The sequence below is a fragment of the Gasterosteus aculeatus genome, chromosome 18, assembly GCF_964276395.1.
Source record: "Gasterosteus aculeatus chromosome 18, fGasAcu3.hap1.1, whole genome shotgun sequence".
NCBI classification, from domain to species: domain Eukaryota; kingdom Metazoa; phylum Chordata; class Actinopteri; order Perciformes; family Gasterosteidae; genus Gasterosteus; species Gasterosteus aculeatus.
The window spans coordinates 10,064,449-10,087,683 of NC_135706.1; the positions used below are offsets into that span (position 1 = coordinate 10,064,449).

Here is a 23,235-nt window from a genome sequence, read left to right on the forward strand (position 1 = left end):
GATGTATGTGGCAAACTAATTTCCTCATTAGTCCACCTAAATATCGTGCACATGTAGCAACATGCCGCTTTTCCCAGTGGTTAATCCAGACATAGATTTATAGGAAGCTTATTGTAAATAAGCATGATTTTCTGTACATGTCTTCGCGGTTATTGGTTCAAACACCTGTCACTCAACAGTAAACCATGCGGCCCCGCCCTTTAGAGGGTTTGTTTTCATCCCCGGTGTAGCGAAACTTGTCAAGGAAGTGGTGGGCGTTCCTCGCTGTTAGTTCGTTGACGCTGAGAAGAATTTTTCTCCTCCACGACAAGGTCCCCCGATGTTTCTTCCCACACTCGTGGAGGACATGCATCACTTCAAGCCAAGTCGAGAAAGATTGTACACCACCCGGTGTTGTGGATGTTGCCACGTCCGCACGGGAACCATCATCCTGGGAACATGGTACATGGTACGTAAAATGGTTGATGAAGCTAAGCTAATGCTAGCTAGCTCTGCCTATCAACTATGCTAAAGTCCTGAAAGTACCGAGTTTCACAATGTTTATCAGCTATTATCTAGTAGTGTATCTGTAATGGCTGTTTCTCAGCCACTCCGGTGTTAGCTAGGACCCACATTGGGATACATAATAGCGGTTGCATGCCGCGCTGACGGCAACAAGGCACTAGCCTCGCGTTAGCCTTCTAGGTCCAATTAGCTAGCTTAACGTGTAGTGTTTCTGTCGATACAAACCGCCCAACCTCGAAAATACGGTCAGTAGGCCTACACGACAATAAAGGGCAGCCGATTATTGCTAATCACCCGCAATTGCTTTGTGAATGTTTAAAATGACATCTTCACTTGACGCAACGTTGTGTTAGCCCGCTAGCGCAAGCTAGCCGACATCCCGCGGACTGGTTAACCACGTAGCACAACATGCGCGGTCGTGTTGCAAATGAACGCATGGTTGAAGTTAATTTTGACACATTAATCACATGGCGGAGGTTCCTGGTTTTGGCTGTATTTTAAAATCTCCTGCTGACTTTTTCCCAGTAATTTTTACTCTTTTTAAAGAATCACGCCCTGTTCCTCTACTCTAAAATTACTGCTTCCTCTGCGATTCCTCACTAAAACCAAGAATCTTGCACAAAGTCCAGACATGGCATCACAGTTAAATTGGGTGGTCTTTTTTGGTGATTTGTGGAGAACACAACTGCCAAAGACACTATTGCAGTTCTGATCATTGGATCTGATGTCAATAGCTTTTTTTATATTTTAACTTGTTGCCACGGATCGTGTGCTCCTAATTGTAGGAGAATAATGCGTAATCATGATTAAAATAACAACATTCTTATTTTATACTTTCCCATCTCTATCCTTCTTGAATTCATCTGAGCACTTTTGAACACTGTGAGCCTGTCCACTTTTTGATAAGATATTTTGTTCCATCTTTTTAGTTAGTTTCTCGTCTATTGTTGAGTGTCGAATTGTTTCCTGTACGAATTTTTCAGGCGCTGTGTGAAATTCAACAATATTGAAGTTTAATGGAACTTAAAGCAGTAAGGCTCTCGAGCCTGTATTGCTTTCCGTTATTTATTCCCCTTTTAGATGAACTTTTCTCATTTAATGTTATCTGTGCATTATTTGTCTTCCCTTTTTTTTTAACTGGCCACAAAAACTTGTGGCATTTTTTCTCCTCCTGATAAATTTGAATACATTTTTAGTTCAATTTCAAGGCTCATCTTGTAAATTGGTTTGACTGAGTCATTTTTGTTCCCCCCCAGGAGTTTCAGTTTGGATGTATGTTTTATTCAATTGTTTTTCACCAAGACACTGTATCCTTTGACCTCTCAGCGGCTTGAATGCTGGAGCACCCTTGAATAATTAAATCGTTCTTTCTCACGCCGGCATTCCGACGTGACAATAAAGAAACTTGACAAAAAAGGGGGATAAATCATTCTTTGCTCCTCCGAAATGATAATATGAACTCAAACCAATGGCTGAGTGTAAAGGAGGGAAATTGGTCTAAAACAATATCTTGCGAAGACGTAGAAAATCACAAAGTTCTCTTAATAACCTTTTTTTTCTCTCCTCAGGTGGTCAATCTGTTGATGGGCATCCTGCTGACTGTAGCTGTGACCCACCCGGAGAACGTACCCACTATTGACTTGCAGTATGAGGTCATCGACCATTACTTTGCCTCCGACAGGATGTCTGGTGAGCAATGGAATCTTCATGGGAATTACAGCGAGGGCGAACAAACCCCATTACAACACCCCCACCCCCTTTTTTTGTGCTTATGACACATTGACACATCAAGCGCATCTCGTCATGGTGGGCCTCGTGATTCCGCTGTCTCCAAGGGACGACGCCGTGGGCCCTGTGACTAAATCAACTGTATCCACTCTGGGTTTAGAAGTAGTACAGCTGCTAATAGATAGCTCATGTCACGCTGAGGTTAAATCTGTGATTCATCTTCCGCAGGGAGCACAACTCCCCACTGACTGCAAAGCAAAACAACTCACCAGGACATCGGCACACTGCTGAGCGATGTGCAAGTAAATGTTGTCAGTTAGGGCGTCGTTGGTGTTCTTCTTTTGTATTTCCTCAAGGTTTTCTGTTTGTCGTCGGTTTGTTTTCATATGTGCCAGTGGTTGGAAGTTACACCAGAGGGCATTTGTGTCTAGCTGGCTGTCGTTTTGTTGGCCTAGAGGAGGCCGCTTCGTTTTTCTGAAACGGTGACTCAGCTGGAGAGGAAGGGAAACAACGGTGGTGGCCGGGTTGACATATTCTCTGGTGGTGGTTTCAGCTGTTTTCACTTTGCTTATTTAAAGCTAAACTGAATATCTTTGGTTTTAGACTGTTCAGACCATTTGTATACGTCTACTTTTTAAAATATAGGTAAAAACAGACTCCTTTCGTCTTGGAAAGCACCCAGAATGATTGAACTAAATGTTTTACACATAATAAAAGAGGTTGTTTTCATTAACTCCAATATACAGTCCCCTTTTTGTATACTTAATACTAGAAACTAAGCCTGTGAGAATTCTGTTAATCAGTCCCAGAGTCCTCTGACGATAAATACATACATTTTCAGCCACTAAATAACAATGCAAAGGGCCGTAGCGCTGCTGGAGCTCTCTCTAGCATCTCGGTCAACAAGTTGGAGGATTTTGAGGAAGGCGAGAGTGATCGATGGAGAGAAAAGAGGATATGAAAGGCAGGCCTTTTAATTATCCCGGGCTGTATCCCTGTGTATCGACGGACGGCCTGCCGCTGCCGGTGAGAGTGAGCGGCTTAAAGCTCCCCAGAGCTGACCTTTTAAAATGGAGTTGGTGGGAAGGAGAGAAGCCCCAGAGACTTGTCACTTACACCGAATGCAAATGACTGCTGCTTCTGGAGCGGAGACAAATGTTTGGTCCCCCCACACACACACTGATACAATTTTTGCCTCAATGCATAATTCATGTAAGAATCCTGTGTATTTGGTGTTCTTTATGTATTCTCATTTGTTTTTCTACAGAGAATGCCTGTGTTGGATTCGCCATCTCTCTGCTGATGCTCACTATCAGTGCCATGATGGTGTACGGAGCCATCACTGTAAGTCTTTCCCGTGGACTTTGGCCTGTTCTTTAAATTCATATTTGATTGCATGCATTTCATTTATATTATCTTCACGGTTGCTGATTGTATTATGTAAATCTAAAAAAAAAGAAACTTGCTTGCAAAAACAATTTGCTTTCAAGTTGTATATTAATAGCACCAGAGTTCTGAGGTAAGACGTGTTAGGAGGCCGCTCAGGGAGAATCCTGATGCAGTACGAGTATCGTGCACAAGGCTGTGTTCTTACTGCCTGTCGTCTTCACCTCGCAGGCCGGCCCGATAGCATCCGGACGGACAGGTTTGGTAGCTTTTCGACCTAGCCTTGCATAACGCTGCTAGTTAGCGAATACTGTAGGGCTAAAGCGTGACGCACACCTGCAGACTCGGCACTCTATTCACGTCGGCAGTCTGTGCGGGAGTTCTGCTTTAGCTTTGCAAATGCCGCAAATACCCAGTCGACAGTAGTAGAATCCCTGTTTCCTGATGCAGAGCTGTAGTGTCCCAATTGAATACCCTAAAGTTTGAACCATGATCATAATGTACACCCTCTATGTTCAGTCTTCTGCTACATAATGAAAGGGCTGCGAGTGACAAAGGAGTTTACAGGTTTTTCATAGAAAACACCAAGAATGCCCGTAGAGATTATTGTAGGGTAGCCCAGTAAAAGGACCACTTTGCTGCTTTTCAACCTTCTCCCTATGTCAGCACTCCCTGTGTCTGTAAGGGAGGCTCCTTTCACTCCAAAACAACATCTGATGACGCAGCCACAGTTTGAGCCAAAGGAAAAATGCCTTCGCTCAAGGAAACGTTTGAGCCAAGAGAATACAGACTTTGAAACTAGATACAGATATGTTTAAAAGTCAATCCAAGACACGAGTATGGCTTTAAGGGTGGAGAAAATGCAACATGGTGCCTCCGTGTACAGGTCGACCCAGAAAGCCCCCTAAACGATCAGCCTAATTGTTGACGTGGCTCATAACATGATTTGTTTTCCCCAGCATCGTGACGGCTGGCTCATCCCGTTTTTCTGCTATCAGCTGTTTGACTTTGCTCTGAGCTGCCTGGTGGCCATCAGTTCTCTGACCTACCTACCCAGGATCAAGGACTACCTGGACCAGCTGGTCAGTGCACATCCTCAGCCGCACCCGTCGACCCTTCCCGCAGGATACCAAAAACTTGTGTTCAAAGGAGAAACTATTTTAATTCTATTTGCAATCCTCTTATTTTCTAACAACTTGTAGTTTCTCCTCATCCAAGTGGACACTTTTGACTTTTTTTAACATTCCACTGTCATTGAAAGCGAGGAAAAACAACCAGAAAATAATCAAGAAAATCCTGAACTGATAAACTATTTTATTGACATTGTAATTACATTTTGTGTAGCTGGATTATTTTATACATAATATAAAAATTGATGATCTGTAATATTACCTTTTCCCCCATTGCGTGGAAGGTACTGTGAGTTGAGTAAGTCTAAAATTACCTCTGATCTCGTCTTCCTCAGCCGGATTTCCCGTACAAGGATAACCTCCTCTCTCTGGACTCCAGCTGCCTGCTGCTCTTTGTTCTGGTCTTCTTCGCCTTCCTCCTCATCCTCAAGGTGAAACGATGAGTTAGTTACATGTGGTTTATTGGGTGGGTTTGTTCCTTTAATTAGTTACATGGTAAAGTAAAATTATTTTAGGTGAGAAAATTGATATTTTCACTGGACTAAGTGAAAGAGATGGTTCAAAACCGCCAACATTGGTCCATTAACCAACCACTCTATCCTGTTTGAAGTAAAGACGTTACGGTGCTCTAACGAGTTATTGATTAAACCATGAAATGTATCTGCGTTCCAGTCTTACCTGATCAACTGTGTGTGGAACTGCTACAAGTACATCAACAACAGGAACATGCCCGAGATTGCTGTCTACCCGGCCTTTGAGACCCCCCCTCAGGTATGCAGGCTGCTAAAAGTATGAGTAGTATCTCCTGTCAAACAAAAGCAACTTGACGCTGTCAGATTTGGCAATATGTGATGCTCACAGTCGACCAGCAGGTGTCATGGCACCACCACGTTGGCCGTTTCCGATTCTTAAATAAGACTCCATGTGCGAAAAATGCATTAAAGGACAGATACATCCAGGAAATGTTTATACAGTAGAATGTATTACTCATTTTCAGTTGAAGTCTTGAAAAAAAAAATGCTGCACATGATTTAACACATGACATGCCGCCTTAATCACGCGTGTGCCTCCATAGTACTTTATCAGTGTTTACGTCAGTCTGTCCGCACCCACAGACGTTCTAAACTTAGAGGATCCACTGTGTATGTGTAGGTCTTTGTTTTATTTTCTTTTATTCTTTTCCAGTACATCCTGCCCACTTATGAGATGGCAATGAAGATGCCAGAAAAGGAAGCCCCGCCCCCTTACATGCCTGCCTAAGCACCAGCCCTGTTGCCAAAAAACACACACACACACACCACCATATGCATTCCTATTTTACCTCACTAACCTTTTCTGAACAGCCCACGACTGTGTATGTGTATGGCCAACGACAACTCTACCCTCAGTATTTGCACAGCGCGTCTATAGAGCATCCAGATGTGTGAGAGGAGGGAAGGTGGGACGGACTGAAATCTGTGTGAAATAAATGAATGAATGTGATGTTTGAAAAGCAACGCAAGTTACCAGCCTACCCTCCCACCCCTCTGCCTTTTTATGTCCTCGTAAAAAGGATACATGTGAAGTTAAACTGCTTGAAATGCTATCATCAACCCAGCACCATCATGTCTATAGATATAGATATATGAAGTGTAAAAAAAATATATGACAATCCTTATTCGTATAGCTCTTATTGTTGAATTGTGTTAATTTCCTCCCCAAGTATTAAGCTCTAGGCTATTCCAACGCAGTCTTGAACATAGTCCGTAGCACTTTTCAGTCTATTTATTTTCTTTGCTGTGGTTCAGTTCACCCTCGACATTTGTGCTGCTCTGAGGTTCTCAGACAGACCACAGGCGTTGATGATGGATCACTTTGCCCGCTTCTTTTTCGCCCAACGTGTGGGGTGAGCCGCTAGTCGTGTGTACTTTAGTAGTTGCATGCTTCTCAACAACCTTTCCATTACTTTTCTGGCTATATGATTTTTATCCTAGTGGAAAAAACATTTGACTTCAATAAACTATTCAGAACATTTATATCTTACTCTTTTATTCATGCCAAGTACAGTGTGCTGAAGTAGGTCTCATCTCAAAGACGCCCTTAGTGACCATTGCACCAGCAGCAAGTTGCGTCTTGTCAGAACGTTTGTTTTGAATTTGGTTTTAATAAATTCGATTGTTTTCCCCATTGATTGGATCTTTGATTTTGCGTCAATCTTTACTCATCCAACAACTTGTGAGTGTCCGTCACAAACCGTGTATACGTCATTATTATTGAATCGCTCACTCAGTATATGAAAAATCCAAGCAAGGCAGGACATAAGTGGCTATACCGTCTCTCACTGTGTCCTCTGGATTGGACGGAAGGTTTTGACGTGTCAGGCCGAGAGGCCCCCTCCGCCCCTCATGAGGGAGGCTGTTCGACCGCAGCAGGACCCTCTGAGGCTGAGAGCAGACACCGGACAGACCACCGGGGGGGGACGCCGCATGCAGACAAGGATGAAGCCTTTCCTCTGGAGCGTCTTGTCGCTGCTGCTGCTGTCTGACGTTCTAGCAACATATCACCTCGGTGTGGGGGACCCTCAGCGGATCGCCGCACAAAGCTACGCTCAAACCAGAACCAATGGCCGACCTCCGTTCAGGACGCTGAATCCACAAAGTAAGTAATGGAACGTGTGTCAGTACCTGACTTTTTCTGAAGGACAGTGTAAAGTAATTGACTATTGGTGCAAGGCACCGGTAGGACTGTTACCCTATACATTGCTACTTCTTGATGAGATTTATTCCATTTTTTTTAACCTTTTTAATATTGTATTTGTCCATTTACATAGTTGTATTCGTTCACTTCTGAAAAACACTAGTCAATTTACACACTTTCCAGACTTATTTGAAATATATACTTTTTTATTAATATAGAAAGTCATTTTGATTATGGAAAATACATTATTGAAGGCAATACCTGGATTAATGTGACAAGATATTTCCTCCCACACAAATGTAATTTCACCAGTAGGATCACTGTCTTACAGCTTTCTCTAACACTACATGCATGAAATGAGGCTTGTGTGTTTCACAAGCGTTTAACAGGACAATCCCAGACTGTCGTGAAATAACCCACCTGAAATCACGTCTGTGCTTCAACTAATAATTTGTGTCTCGTGCTGTAGATGTCACAACAACTTATCAATGTCAACGTACAGATCCTTTTTTTTAACATTTTGTAGCCTACTAATGTTCTCTCACACTTTTCCTTTCTGGTGGCCCTGTAGTTCACAGAAGCGATTACACGTATAGAGGAGGGTATCACTACCGCTACCAGCCGCCCAGGATCCCTCCGGCGGTCTCGTATCGGCCCGTTCCTCTGTCTCCTCCGGTGACTTACCACAGGCCCCCGGTGGCCACGCCGCACTATCGCAACCCCTTCAGGGGGCCGGCGGCGCCTCAAATGCACCACGTGTACAAAGGTCTGTCTCCACCAGTAGCTCAGCATCCCCACCGGGGGCTCAAAGGGACGTTCCCGTACCAATTTAAAGGTCCGTGCCCAAATAAGTCCGACCCAACAGTACCAACGGCACCCGCGGTGCCCCGTCCTACCGTCCCGCCATTTCCAACAGCGCGGCCCACTCTGGTGACCACCGGCCTGCCGGTGGTGGTGAGCAGCGCGCGGGCAGTGGAGACCACCGCTCCTGTGAGGCTGCTGGTCAGTACCCAAAGCGGCTTCATCGCCACCGCGAGGCCGGTGGAGACAGGTAGAACATTACCAGTCAGGTTTGCTATTCAGTTGAAATGTGTTTCCTTCATTCCAAGATAAACACCTTTGTTTTAAAGCAGATGTTGTCTGAAAACAAGATATAATCAAATTTAGATATATATTTTTTGGGTAGGAGAATTCGCCTCATTGAGTGAATAATTTCCTTTCACTTCACTATTCATCCTATTTGAAGTTATGACCCTCTGAACCGTTGTTTTTTCTTTGTATGTATCTGTATACGCTGCAAAAATATAGACGCAACCCTTTTGTTTTCTGAAATAAAAGATATAAGTGTGCACAAAATGAAGAAAAATTTGTGTGCATGGACAAATGTCTTTTATTTTATGAAAAAATGAAAGCAAATGCCTTCATATTTTTGTTCAGTGTAAAAGCAATCTGTGTTTTTGCTTTGTTTGTTGCTCTGTTTTTGCAGAATGTGCTTTTGTACATTGTGTATGTGGTTAGACATCCAGGGCTCAACACTGTCGAGTTGCTGTCACTTTTTACGTGTTTGGGCTCTGAGGATCTTTTTCATTCATGGAATTGAAGTAAAAGGATAAATCTTATGAAGATTCTGTGATGGACTGTTAAAGACTGAATTACAGTATGTTTTACACATACTAATTAATTTCTCTCATTTTATCACTGCAGTGATGCACAGTTTCCTGTGGTTACCATGGGGACACGTGTTCTGTATCCCTAAATGTTTTTTCTGTGTGTGTTTTTTCTTTCTTTTTCTCTCTCCGTGACAGTTTAACCAACACGCTTAAATATTTGTTTGGCTAATGAAGCATGTTTTCATTACGCAAGTGGACTTAATCGTGCCGTGGTTTTGGTTGATCACCAGAGACGGACTCTCACTGTAGGAGCCGTCCCATGGACCTGGTCTTTATCATCGACAGCTCTCGCAGCGTGCGTCCTGGTGAGTTTGAAAAGGTAAGGATATTCCTCGCCGACATGGTCGACACGTTGGACGTCGGCGCCGACGCCACGCGGGTGGCCGTGGTCAACTACGCCAGCACGGTCAAGATTGAGTTCCTCCTCAAAAGCCACTTCAACAAACCCGACATGAAGAAAGCCATCTCCCGCATCGAGCCCTTGGCCGCCGGCACCATGACGGGCCTCGCCATCAAGACCGCCGTGAGCGAAGCTTTCACGGAGCAGTCCGGAGCCCGGCCTCTCTCCAGGAAGATCACCAAGGTGGCCATCATTGTGACAGACGGAAGGCCCCAAGACCAGGTGGAGGAGGTGTCCGCCGCCGCTCGGGCCTCCGGCATCGAGATCTACGCCGTCGGAGTCGACCGGGCCGACATGCGCTCGCTGCAGCAGATGGCCAGCACGCCCTTGGATGACCACGTCTTCTATGTGGAGACCTACGGCGTTATCGAGAAGCTCACCTCCAAGTTCAAGGAGACCTTGTGCGGTAGGACAAAGAGGCCGGCGAGACCCCCCCCCGTCGTTAACCCGGGTTCTGGTTCCTCAGTGAGGGGCACCTGCAGTCTACACTCGGTTTGGTTGCAGATCGATGATAATTTACTGTGTCATTTCTGATAGACACCACATAGTCGTAACCGCCACATGAACTGCAGATGTTGTTACTAGAACTTGCTTGTTAAAGTACAAGGCCGTGCAGCCCTGAGCTTTAAGCTTCTTTAAAAAGAAAAACCAAAAGAAATTCGAATAGTGATTGTTACAAAAGGGATTTTAATCAAAGCATCATTGTGGGGATTGTGTTTTTTTTTTTTTTGTGTGACATGAATTAAATGCACTTTCGAACCACACTTTTTCCAAACACAACCTCTCCGAGCATTCACTGAAATGTGCATAAACTTAATACATAATGCACGTGGCTGCTTGTTGAAAAATGTCTATATAAAACAATTTACTGATCAGAATAATTCATTTAAGTTGCTAGATTTTGATTGTACAAGAATGTCAAAGGTTTGGGAAAATGAGGCACGGCTGTAAACCTGAATATTTGTGGCTTTTGTGTGTTGCGTTGCCTTGGTAACTGACATACGTCCATGTAACTGTCATTGCTGTTGTACTTGAGGTGTCTGTGATTTTACCCGTGTTGTCCAACATATGGCGAACACAAGCAGGTCGCAAAGGACCTTGGCTGTGGTGAAGGTGTACGAATGGATCAGGTTTTCCAACACAAATGGCTAATGGTCAAGTACAAATACAAGGAAGATTTTTTATTATTAGAAGCAAAAAACATACATGTCAGAAATTGAAACAGATTTAACTGTAACGGTACAAATATCTTTATTTTACCGTGCACAGTAGAATAAAATACTGATGAAACTGGTATAACGGATCTGCACAGCACTAGCGTACGTATCACAAGACACCTACCAATAGCATACTGCATTAAACTGTACCCATGCTGCCATCTTGACAGCGCCATCCCTTAATCCCGGTTTATTCCAGGTCCGGAGCCCTGTGCCATGGGACATGACTGCGAACACACATGTGTCAACAGCAATGCCTCGTATTACTGCCAGTGCCGGAATGGTTATATCTTGAATGCAGACAAGAAAACATGTTCCCCGAAACGTAAGAACATACTGTGTTGTGTGGATAACAGCTAATGTGACGTTCTTGCTTAGATATCAATGCCGCTACAATGTGTAACATCTTTCAAAGCAGTGTGCAGAAGGTGTTTGGCGCTGACCGTAGCATTTGTTGCTCAATTATCTGGTCATTTTATAGAGTTAATTAACCACTGTGGGATTACTGTAATGGTAAATTGATACTGTAGAGCATTTCTGGAAAGTGCATTGAGACTTTGGTCGGATGTTGACATGCAGCGCTGTTGAAAGAGAAGTGGGTAGTATTTAGTGTGCTTTTTTTCCACTCATCTTCGTGTTCTGTTCACTGATGTGAAATGTGCTTCCTTCCGGCGAAGAGCTGAAGGCGGCGGAGGTGGCGGTGGCGGATCCCTGTAAATGTGAAGCCAGACTGGCTTTCCAGAAGCAGACGCACGCCGCCATCCAGCAGCTCACAGCCAAGCATATCCTTCCTGTTGATTCCGACACGAGGCCTTTTCTTCAACTGCACTCTGTAACAATATCTATTGTAATCAAAGCATAACTGTGTGTGTTTTGTGTATGTCTTTTTCTTAATCGGGCCTGTAAGCGTGTTTTGTGCATGAGTTTTCTTGACCGATCCCACTAGTCGCCGTGTCTGGGAGGATCGAGCGTCTGGAGAACACGGTGGGCCGTGCCTGAAGCTGGACGCTGTGGCAAGTATTGGCAGGTTTTCTTTGGGGTGAAAGCCTGCCACCCTCCACGGAGTCTGACCGTTTGGTTTATTTACTCTGCAGAGACGGCTCGCCGGCTTACTTCCTGGACATGCACATGCGTTTCCTGTCGTCCATCCTCCCGTAACTACTCCATAAAGTTCAACCACAGACGGTGTGAAGCTGTGGTTCATAAACCGGTGTGCCTCAAGTTACTGGTGCACCGTTGAGTTACGATGTCTACAGTTGGGCCTTAAATGCAATGTTTAAAGTAACTAAATGTTTATTTCTAAACACCTACATGAACATAGTCTGAAATTAAAATTCCATCGTTTCTTCTGTACTGCAGGAAGTATGTTTTGCATCCTCTTTGTATAAAGTTGCAAATTGTATATAGAAGTTTTTTTGAAAACATCAAACAGGATTTAATTAGTTACATATTTTGACTGGATGTTTTTTTTTTACAACCAGTAAATTGTTTCCTACATTAGATACTCTTGCGTATTTTCATATTTGTATTATGTTACATTGATAATAAATGTTTATCTTCTGTGTCTGTGAATGTTATCAGAACATATGTTTGCTTAAAACCATAGATGTAACCACGCAGACAAATCAGACAATAAAATAATCGCAAAGGAAGTTCTCTTGCACATTGTTGTCTTTTTGAGTTCTTGACTGGGTGATACAGAAAATTGCATGAATGTTATTTTTGAGCAGATTATTTCCAGGCTGAACAGTAAAGCCGATAATAGTGAATAAAAAATAAATAAACTAAGGCTGGATTACATGAACGCATCATTCCCTGTTAATACTTTATATACAGTGATTTATATCCTGCATGGACCAGTCGCAAAATACATTCAATGGCTTAAATTCAATCCAAGTATAAAAAGAGTGAATATTGCCACTATGACGGTTTCAAAAGGCCAATAATACGTTTCTCTAAATACAAGCATCCTGCATTTTAATGTTAGAGTTCTGACGGTTGAAGTCAAAGTATCTTAACTACCCTTTGAAATACGTGTTGTTAATGGATTAAATTTAGTTTAACGAAACATTAAAGAAGATAAAGTCTTGGTCTGTACTGTAATATAAAGTAGTTGTAAGAATCACCCCATCACTCTGAAATAAATTTCAGTGGACACAAAAGAATCATTGTATGAGCATCCCTCGTATAACTATACATTTTTCGTGCCATATATGTATTTCTGCGTCAATATAGAAAGGTCACATGGACAAGCTCTCCTATTTCTATTAACGATGTGTTATAATTTACTCTGGCCTCACGAAAACATCCAAAGCGCTCTGAGAGCTGAGGTCAACGGAAGATCACTCGCTACCCCTAAATCCTTTTTACTCAGAAACACACATTCAGTCACTCAACGTTAAAAATAATACTGGCATAAAGTCTTACAATCGCCCCATGACTTTGATTCAACTAACCTGAGTGATCAACTCATTTGGAAAAAAAACATTTCTCGTTTTTTTTACGCCGTTGTGGCCACCGTGTGTTTTTCTACACCTGAAGTGTCATGTAACCTTCTGGAAGGAGTCGATTTATTGGCCTGAAGCAGCTGACAACAGAGCTCCTCTGTCTCCTCTGTCCGCGTGAGGCATGAGTCAACACGCCAGCGTTTACCTCTGGTCTGCTTCGGATCCTCTCCCTCCTTCCGTGGTCCCGCTCACCGCACACACGGCCTGTTTCTGTGGAAGAAGATGAATGGGACTCGCGTACCCCTGAGAAGGGGAGAAGATACAAAGAGTTTGATGTGAAGTTGAGAAAAAACTTTGTCAAAAACAGCTGAAGAGTTGTTGTTTTTTATTGATAGTTAGGTTTTCTAAAGTATTATAGTTTGTTTTGAAGAAACAGACATTTTTCTAAAGACACTTGCTGTCTTCTTTGCCAAAAGTTGGATGAAATTATTCATACCATTCATTTTCGTGTTATTGAACTATTTATGATGTTATATATATTATCATATATATTATGACTTATTTGTACTTTTATCAACTGATCATTCAGTCATAGTAGCATCTATGGGCACACCACAGGAAAAAAACAGACTTGCAATAATTGGATAACAACAGTTTCAAATCGTGCTCGTACGTGCAGTTGTCATTAATAGTACAGTGGATTATTACGGTTCTAGAGCCAGTCCGTCATGTAAAGTAATTGGATCTGACGTGAAGTTTCCTAAACCAAATCAACCGTCACCCAGTATGTTCATGGATTAGACAACATGATCTCACCTTTTGGTTTAAACTAATTGCTCTAAAAGATTTTTATACGTCGTATACAGTGCGCCATTTCTCCTGGACTCTTCACGCTTTGATTCCCTCAGCAGTGATTTTCTGAGCTGCTCCACAACCGGTTGGTTTCGAGACCAACCGGTTGTGGCAACGTTAAAAACGCGAAAATTCAAAGAATCACTGTGAAGAAGGTGAAGGTGTGTGATGGATAGAAAGTGGCTTTGCTTCCCCTGTACAAGCTGCCCTTTTAAGTCGAACAATGCTCTTGCTTTATGTTATGAAATTCAATTCAATTCAATTCAATTCATTTTATTTTGTATAGCCCAAAATTGCAAATTACAAATTTGCCTCAGAGGGCTTTACAGTCTGTACACATACGACATCCTCTGTCCCGAAACCCACAATCGGCACAGGAAAAACTCCCCAAAAAATGAAAAAAAACTTCCAAGAGGGAAAAAAGGGAAGAAACCTTAGGGAGAACGTCAGAGGAGGGATCCCACTCCCGGGATGGACAGACTACAATGGATGCCATGTGTACAGAATGAACAATGTATAATACATGCAATTCCTATGGCAGAAATGATTGAAGTAATTGTGAGTAGTAAGCCAGGCGCACAGCAGGACCACTGCAGGGGCAACCACCATCAGATAGAACCACCATCCACAGAAGCCTGTGGGGAGGCAGAGCACAAAGACTTTAGGAGAGGGTAATGTTAGTTTATGAGTACAGTAATATGATTAATATCTAAAATAATGATGATGATGATGATGATGGCAGCAGCAGGCGTCAGCAGGGCCACGGTAGGTGTCAGGACCAGGGTCCAGAAGGAACTACGATCTACGGAGACCTGCTAGGGGAGAAAGCACAAAAAAACTCCCTGAAAGAAGCTGAATTAGTCAAGCTCAATTAGTCACACACGGTGTGTCCTAAGAAGTCCCCCGGCAGTCTAAGCCTATAGCAGCTTAACTAAGGGCTGGTCCGGGCTAACCTGAGCCAGCCCTAACTATAGGCAGAATCAAAGAGGAAAGTTTTAAGTTTTCCTTAAAAGAGCTGACCAAATCTGCCCCCCGGACTGGACGGTGCCTCACCAGCAAGTTCTTGTTAATACACGTACACAAAATGGCCTTCAGTCAATCTACTTTTCACAAGATGCTTTGTATTGCCATTTTCGGAGAAGTGTCCACAGCCAGTGGCCTGCACCGTCCTCCTCTGGGACAAACTGGTCTCCGTTTGATCTGTTTCAACTCGTCCACACAGTCTGGAGATTAATGGGCCGCAAAAGGAAAGTGCACGGCTGCTGAGTGACCTCTGCTTCCTTAGGGGTGGCCTCTTTCAACGGGGCAGCTGACTCCCTCACCTAGGAGATGGTCTGAGAATTCCTCACCTGTTTGCTGATGGGTTTCCCTCCGTGTTTTATATTTACTGGAGCGAGTGAGTTTCCGCACTGTCCTGAGACTGATGGAACAAATGTTTGTGTCTGTTAGTGACACACCCTTCACTCTGAAATGAAAAACACCTATATTTCTACACACAGCAATAATATTTTGGATAGTGAGCCAGTGATTGGAAACTTTATTATAAAGTTGCATGCACTTTTATTTTTTTAAGTATAGCTTTAATTGCTTCTGCATAACTTGCACTGAATGCGTCACTGCCTGTTTTAAGGATATCTGAGTCAAGACTGCCACCTGCTGTTGCAGAAAATCCTGCATATTGAAATCAGTTGTATGTTCTTGACTTCAATCACTACACTTGATTTGGGATTATTAATGTATGTATACTTACTTATTAGGTCAAATGATAAATAACTAATGGGAGGCGTTTATTGACACATACATAAATACTTTTCAAAGTATCAAAGTATTTATGTAACAATTTAACAACTACAGAGCATATTTTTTACAATTTCAAGACGGTTGTAGGCAGTATTTGTAGCATGTCATTTAGTATACATTGGTCAAATTAAAGCGATAAATTGTATGAGATGCAAGTACAGTATACAGAAATACACTATGCCCATTTCAGTTGGAATCTATTGATACAAACCACGCCCACTTGCGCCCGCTGACAATGATTGGATGGCTTTATTTGTGACGTCATATCCGTCGCGACAAGAAAACAACTCTTCAACCTATGGACGAAGTTAATTCGCAAACACTTGAATTTGCTCACTCTGAGTTTAAAAGACAGAATTATAAACATGCAGAAGACCTTTATACAAAGTTCATCTCTTCGTGCGCACAGTTCAGGTACTGTCTGTCCCGTGTTGGCGGTGTAAAATGAGCTAACAGTCCGCCGCTGTATCACACTAGTGTTGCATCACATCGCGTTATCAGCTGGCTTGTTGTTGCTGATTTGGTTTCAGTCCCTTTCATAATTAATCTTTAACCGGGTTATATTTCCACAGGGGATGCGAAGCTAGAAAATTGGCAAGCGCTTATAACAACCGCGGACAAATAAAGTACCTGCGGGTGGATTTTAATGAAGCAGTCGAGGACTTCACTTCCGCAATACAGACTGACCGTCGCTTTGAAATACCGTTCTACAACAGAGGACTCATCCGCTACAGACTAGGTAAGGGTCATTGTCACATGACATGAGGGCACGTTGTTGTTGTTTACCTGCTGGGCTACGGTCACGAGCAGACGAGTGACATCCGGTCTGCTTCAAAAATAAATGTCAAGTTTAGCGTTGTAATATTTCCCCTTCTCTTATTTTAGTAGTTAATAAGTCCGAACGGAATAAGGAATGTATTTAAGTAGGAATCCATATCTATGGGTGCAAAGGCTTACTAAATCAGGATTTGATTTTATGATTTATTCAAAATAACGTGAAAAAGTGTTTTAATTCCTAAAAAATGACCGTTCGGTAATATACACATGAAGTGTACACGGTAGTTCACATGGTGAACTCAAGTTACACTGACTGCTATGCTACTGTTTCAAAGGTCTATTATATTATACTATTATATATTATATACGCCTTTTTGACTAAATACTGACATTAGTAAGACAAACAAGGAAAAAAACGTAGTCAAGTAAATAATAAAGCTTCCTACAACACATATACTCTCAATATAGGCAATATAAGTTGTTCCTTTTAGCACAACACTCCCCAATACAACCCACCTTGGTGTCAGTGATTGTTTCCTAAATATTCCACAAACTGTCCTTTGCTGGAGATGAGATATAAGATCCAGTCTGTCAATCAATAGTCAATATTCGCAACAATAGGTGTGATGTAGCTGTAGCTATGGAGTCATTGTGTTGTGTCCTTTCTTCTTTAAAACTGTAGATGGAGCTGTGTAGTTACTGATGGCGCTCATCCTCAGGCTGCCCACCAAATTAAACTGCTGACTCTTAACAAGCCATTAAAAATCATACACCTGTTATCTCTTTTTTTTTTTAAACTGTCTTTCAGGTTTTTTTGACGAAGCCAAGAGCGACTTCCAACACGCATTGACGCTCAATCCAGATTTTAAAGATGCCAAAGAGAGCCTGCAACAAACACTTCTGGACCAGCAGCACAAGACAGAAAGGGGATACTGAAAGCTTCATAAACTACCAAGGACACATTTTTCTATGTCCTTAAATCTAGCTGCTACAGAAAACATGTGCATTCTGTCAATTTACTTGTATTTATTTGATCAGGATAGAAAAATAAAGATCGATGAACAAAGGTATCACTATGAATATGAACATAAAAGTGAAAGACAACCTGCACAAGCAATGACACCAGTAAAGATCAAACTGCTGCAAAAACATTTGTTGTTAAACACATGAGAGTATTGATATTTCATTTTCTGCAGTAACTCGATATTCTTCCAGTTGGAAATAATGGAAGGTCCTCATAAATATATCACTGTATACGTCTGGAAGCAGAACGTGCAGACTTATTCACCCGGTGAAAAGATATGCTTGGGTTTCACTGTTGGTAAAAAATGTCATCCTCTTGAATACACTGGGAGGATGTGCATGCCTATAAACAAACCTGAATCAAGTGGGTGTGCAGGGAACATAATTCGTCCGTCAGCTACAAAGGAAAACATTTTTGGGTGTCTTGGATTTATTTTTTTTCTCAAAAATGAATTTAAAGAAGGATAGTTGGACTCATGACACTTGAGCTCTTGAAAAATTAATATATATTCTGATGTCAATCCTAAATGTACCAACATTTAAATACCTTATTTTGATCACACTGTCAATTCAGTTGTATGAATATATTCTCATTTTCAGTCTTCAATAAAGTTCTGCCACTGCATGTGAGCTGGGTGCTGAATTGGTTTCACCTGTGCGTCGTCATTAGCTGTATAAAAAGCTGGTGATGGAGCTCTGGGATCATCACTCTGTCTATTTAGAGTTGCGCTGGTGTGCTGGGTGATCAGTGGCAAGCGCGGATAGTGCTTGAATTCCTTCAGTTTGTTTTCTTTGGCTGTGCTCAGGCTGCAACATGTGGAGGTTTGTGAACATGCAAGATTTTGAGTTTTCCCTGTTTTAAAGAGTCTCTAAACTTTGTTTTACTTCTTCAAGTTTGTTATGGAGCTTGGTGGCTGCAGTAATCCTCTCTGTTGATACAAGGCCAAATGTGAAGCTCAATTCCCAGTCAAGTAAGCCTGTATTAAAACAATTACTCCTCCCGCATTTATTGTTTGCTCTTCTTCATCAGCCTTTTTTTCTTTTACAGGCAGTGGTTTACGGTCTGACTGTGTGGGTAATCTAATGAGGCTTTCATTGGACAAGGCCCTAGCAGTGGGGAACGAGCTCGAGGTCGAGGCCGTCAGTGAGTAGAACGCTGTTAATGAGCAGGATTGGCTCCTCACTAGTGCAGTACAGTGATGGTTGTCTTCGATTTCCCTCAGACGGCACCCAGCACATTGTGTTAACACCCGGTTTAGCTGCTCAGTGTGGATACAGCATGGAGTCTGACCCCTGGGGGAACACCAGAATCTACTCCTCTCTGCTGGGCTGCTATGTGGACAACAAAGTGCGTTTGAACTCAATTTTATGTACAATTCATCAGTTAGTGTACCTTACCTTTACTGGCACTTGCGAGTTCCTAGTGTGTGTGTGTGGGGGTTCTTTATAAAATCAACTGTTTTTGTTAAAATTAGATAAATTGACCATGCTAAAATGGCCCAGTGGTACATTTGACTTTTTAAATTACTTTATTATTTGTCCTATTGGCCATATTCAATCTTTAGGACGATCAAACTTTCAATGTTGGCTTGAGGCTACGATTGTACAGTCAATCCGGCGTGGTTACACATGATGTGGATCAGACTTGCATCTATACTCGGTGGGCCTCAAGAGAGATTCTCTGCGACAGGAACTACATGGAAGTAGGTCACTTTACTTTACTGCATGTACCCAATAGTGTCTATCAAACGACTAAACTACACTTGTCTTTAGGTGTCAGACTTTATAGCTGGAGCAAAGGGACCGGCTCAAGATGTTAAAGAGGGCAACAACCCTCCTGATGTATGTAAGATTTACAAGGTTACTGCAGTTCGGTACATGAAACTGGTAATTAAAAGGTTTTCCTCTCTATAGGCCTCTGGGGCAGCACATGGTATCTGGAAGTTGACATTTTACACCCCAGAACCAGTAGCAATGGTGCCGAGGGAGGCTGAACAAGCCGGCTACGGCCTCATGTTGACCTCGACACGTCTGGTTGTGCGATCCCCCTACAATACAGCAGAGACTACTTCAGAGGAAGTGAGAAACCACTCCAGTATTTTGCATTTTAAAAGACACTTTCCCACCATGACATTAAACCCAATCTTTTAGGTGGGTGGAGTCCCCATGGAGGTGATCAGGGTGAGCGCCTACTATCAGACTCCACATGGGCTGAATGTGGTGAACATGGCAGCTGCTTGTCCCACAGGTAAGCCTTGTGCTATCTGGACGGATGCGGTAAACCTTACGTTGTCACCATTGAGTCAATTCTTTGTTTGACAGGGGGAGTCCTCTTCATCAACAATCTAATCTCGTGGCACGTACCTCGCCTCATGACACCGCTGGTAGATGACAGCTTTGAAGTCCTAGAATTGCACATGGGCATCAATGGAAAAAGGCTTGATCGATCTCAGATGGTCACTCAGGGGTACACTCTGTCCACCACTCGCCATCATTTTGTCATGGAGATCCCAGTGGGCTCGCCTGATGGTCACTTCAAGGTTGGGAAGTCCTTAAGAACAGAAATGTGGTCGTCACTGGTTTGCCTAGCATGTTTAATTAAATGTTATGAATAATTGCAGAGCCATGCCCCAGATTACCAGTACCACATCACCTACAGTGTGGAGCCCATGCTTGAGGTACTGTGGAGGACCACTGGCACCCAAGATGATACCAGATACAAGGTTTTGTTCCCCATTACAACCCCTCTCATGCCTCAACTGCCCCACTTCCAAGAAAGTAAGTCCTTTTCTGGCAGTTTAAAGACTTTGAGGTTTGCGTAGAATCTTATACATGTCCTTCTGTTCGTCAGATACTGTCCCAGAGGCCCGGGTGTTTACCGTCGTCTTGGGCACCTTTCTTCATGATGTGGTACTAAAGAACATCACCTTCTCCACTGGAGTGCTCACTGTTGAGGAGAGCAACGCCAGAGGCTTCACCATCCAGGAGCACCGATATAAAAATGGAACGAAGGGCTACTCTCTCTCTGTGCCCTTTGATTCAGATGTAGTACTGAAAAATGTATGTCAGTTATATTGCCAGATTACTTGCTTACATTACATCATTTAGAAGTTTCATCTTCATGACTGTGCTTTCATTCACAGAACCCAGAACTCTTGGTTACAACCTACTCCCTCCCTCTTACCTTTGGGTTCATCGTCCTTCCTGAAGAAACTCCATTTGCCCACCAAGTTGAGTTGCAGGCGTCCCTAAAGGATGTTGGTGAGAATATTTATAATGCTTGACCATGAATAAAGTTTAATGGATTTGGATCCTTGCTTGGCTCGCTTTAAAAAAAAATAAAGATCCAGTCTCTCATAAAAACAAAGGTAGAAAATAAAACCTGTCTGCCTTTTTAGAGTTACCAACAATCACTGGTACTTGTGACAAGAAGCACTTTTACATCACTGTGAAATACGGGAGTCAAGGCAACAATTTCCAGGCAATGGTTGGATATAGCCATTTGACCCCTGTGATGGCTGAGGAATACAAATTCCAAGAAAACGGCACACACTTCAGTCTCGTACTGCCATACGATGCAGCGGACACAGCGTTCGAGGTATGTCAAACAAGAACGCCTGATAGTCTTCTGCATTGAATAACGTCTGTTTGTCTTTCAGCTTATGAATACTGATTCACTCAGAGCCAGAGTCGACTTGTGTTTGTTGGATCACATTAACAACTGGGTGCTTGCTGATCTTTACCTGTCCTGCACCTTCCCCTTTACAACAACCAGTAAGACCTAAAATTGCAATGGTGCTGCTGATTGGCTTGTGGGACATTTTCTTAACAATGGCCACTTGTACCCTCAGCATGCTATCCAAATGGAACAATGACCGCTACGGCTGTGAAGGTGCAATCTGTGGCCGAGCTCGTTCCAAGTAGGCTGACTCTAAAGGACCAGTCCTGCAAACCTGTATTCAGTGATGATCGCTTTGCACTGTTCTCGTTCAGTGGCGATTCCTGTGGAACCACTAGAACAGTAAGTGTTAAATTGCCCTAAAGCTGAAGTCCCATTTTTAAATGATAACCCCTCCAATCTCTTATTGTAGTTCTTCGACCACTACATGCTGTATGAAAATGAGATTGGCTTGTATTACAACAGAGGAGTAGCAAAGACTTCACCTATTGATCCACCATACAGGTAGCGCACTCCTCCTATTCCGTTATCCTGATATACCATCTAGTGGGAGGTGACCCCATATTCTTGTATTTCTGTTCTTAGACAAACCATTTCCTGCTACTACGTGGTCAATGAGACGCAGACTGTCGCCGTCGGATCTAAACAACGACTCTATGAACCCAAAGCAGATATCAGCTCAGGGCAGCTGATGGTGCAAATCAGGCTAGCACAAGGTGAGGTTGCATTTACTCAAAGCCTTATCAAGAGGAGGAATGCACCAAATATTCTTTCTCTTCCTAATGAGACGTCTCCTCCAGATTCATCATATCAGCTCTTCTACCAAGCAGAAGATTATCCAGTTGTGAAATATCTGAGGCAGCCTCTGTATTTTGAGGTGGAGCTGATTGAATCTACAGACCCAAATTTGGAGCTCATCGTGGAGAAGTGTTGGGCGACGCTTGAGGAAGACCGGACGTCTCTGCCTAGCTGGGATATCATTGTGGACGGGTAATGAGCGGCATTAAAAAGTGCCATATGCAGTATTCTAATACGCACTGTTATAAGTGGACAATTTGCACAATTCCACTTTGACGCTTTACAGAAGCATTCTGAAGTGTCATCTCTTTCCCCAGTTGTGAGAATCCTGATGACATCTACGTGACAGTTTTCCATCCTGTTGTGAGCAACTCCAGGGTTTTGGTCCCATCCCACATCAAACGCTTCTCCATGAATATGTTCACCTTCACTAAAGACAAGGCAGTTCTGAAAGACGAGGTGAAATGATAATCTTCTATTGCCCACATGGTAACGCTGCAAGTCTTCCTGCCTAATAAACCCTTCTCTCGGTCCACAGATCTATGTCCACTGTGATGCAGTGATTTGTGACACAACCAGCCAAGCAGATGGTTTATGCAGAGGCCAATGTGTGCAGCCTACACGCCAGAGTAACGCCCGACCGTATGAGAGGAAAGGAGCAAAACGCGGTAAGGGAAAGAGCAAATAAATGGTCAACTAACTACATGAGTTTAGTAATCTGAACTTGTGTTTCTTTTCTAGCACGAAGAGGAACAGATTCTACCCAGCGACTTCAAATCTCCTCTGGGCCTATTGTGCTAACATCTGGTCAAACTTCTGAATAAAGAAATTTCTTAAAACTGTTCTTCAATTTCTAAGTATAAAATCACCCTGCATTTCATTGTACAGTAATGGCAGCTTTCTATTTGAAGAGAGCTGTGACATAGTTGACACATTCTTTTGATTACAAAAGGAGCTATAGGCTTTCCCTTATATTTTTTTTAATTTATAGGGCTGTAGACAACAGATTAATCTATGATATTAATTTGGCTAAATGTGATTTAGATTATATAAACTTCTGGTACACCGGAAGTACAGAGTTAACCCCAGCAACACAACTGCTGCTGAAAGTCAGATAGAAAGCAAGTTGTTTGCAGACGATGGCGAGA

The 23,235-nt window shown here is 42.8% G+C and overlaps 4 protein-coding genes and 1 long non-coding RNA gene across 7 annotated transcripts; 4 read left to right on the forward strand and 1 right to left on the reverse strand.

Annotated features, from left to right (window-relative positions):
• Positions 1-34: 34 nt before the first annotated feature.
• On the forward strand, positions 35-6,761 carry laptm4a (lysosomal protein transmembrane 4 alpha). Its single transcript, XM_040160631.2, has 7 exons — positions 35-448; positions 2,073-2,193; positions 3,500-3,576; positions 4,578-4,700; positions 5,084-5,179; positions 5,421-5,519; positions 5,934-6,761. Exons 1-7 carry the CDS (start codon positions 320-322, stop codon positions 6,006-6,008), a joined length of 720 nt encoding a protein of 239 aa, XP_040016565.1. The 5' UTR covers positions 35-319; the 3' UTR covers positions 6,009-6,761.
• Positions 6,762-7,075: 314 nt separating this feature from the next.
• matn3a (matrilin 3a) lies at positions 7,076-12,363 on the forward strand. 3 transcript variants are annotated; one of them, XM_078093163.1, is made up of 7 exons: positions 7,094-7,385; positions 7,996-8,475; positions 9,325-9,900; positions 10,911-11,036; positions 11,389-11,492; positions 11,654-11,724; positions 11,806-12,363. In XM_078093163.1, exons 1-6 carry the CDS (start codon positions 7,133-7,135, stop codon positions 11,708-11,710), a joined length of 1,596 nt encoding a protein of 531 aa, XP_077949289.1. In that variant the 5' UTR covers positions 7,094-7,132; the 3' UTR covers positions 11,711-11,724; positions 11,806-12,363. The 3 variants fall into 3 exon arrangements, with proteins under 3 accessions (XP_077949291.1, XP_077949289.1, XP_077949290.1); XM_078093165.1 differs by lacking the exon at positions 9,325-9,900 and having other exon boundaries at positions 7,076-7,385; XM_078093164.1 differs by lacking the exon at positions 7,996-8,475 and having other exon boundaries at positions 7,118-7,385.
• Positions 12,364-14,267: 1,904 nt separating this feature from the next.
• LOC144389364 (uncharacterized) lies at positions 14,268-15,437 on the reverse strand. Its single transcript, XR_013453357.1, has 2 exons — positions 15,360-15,437; positions 14,268-14,822 (listed from the first exon to the last, which is right to left on the reverse strand). It is a non-coding gene; the product is annotated as an uncharacterized LOC144389364 (long non-coding RNA).
• Positions 15,438-16,059: 622 nt separating this feature from the next.
• On the forward strand, positions 16,060-18,235 carry ttc32 (tetratricopeptide repeat domain 32). The gene is made up of 3 exons (XM_040160744.2): positions 16,060-16,224; positions 16,383-16,549; positions 17,396-18,235. The coding sequence occupies exons 1-3, from the start codon at positions 16,109-16,111 to the stop codon at positions 17,521-17,523; spliced, it is 411 nt and encodes a 136-aa protein (XP_040016678.2). The 5' UTR covers positions 16,060-16,108; the 3' UTR covers positions 17,524-18,235.
• Positions 18,236-18,288: 53 nt separating this feature from the next.
• On the forward strand, positions 18,289-22,926 carry LOC120808111 (uncharacterized). Its single transcript, XM_040160739.2, has 21 exons — positions 18,289-18,432; positions 18,505-18,581; positions 18,659-18,754; positions 18,834-18,958; positions 19,176-19,313; positions 19,384-19,452; positions 19,525-19,689; positions 19,762-19,858; positions 19,933-20,150; positions 20,232-20,388; positions 20,462-20,670; positions 20,754-20,871; positions 21,009-21,208; positions 21,270-21,384; positions 21,462-21,631; positions 21,702-21,793; positions 21,875-22,005; positions 22,090-22,279; positions 22,405-22,546; positions 22,626-22,755; positions 22,829-22,926. The coding sequence occupies exons 1-21, from the start codon at positions 18,425-18,427 to the stop codon at positions 22,909-22,911; spliced, it is 2,730 nt and encodes a 909-aa protein (XP_040016673.2). The 5' UTR covers positions 18,289-18,424; the 3' UTR covers positions 22,912-22,926.
• The last annotated feature ends 309 nt before the right edge of the window (positions 22,927-23,235 follow it).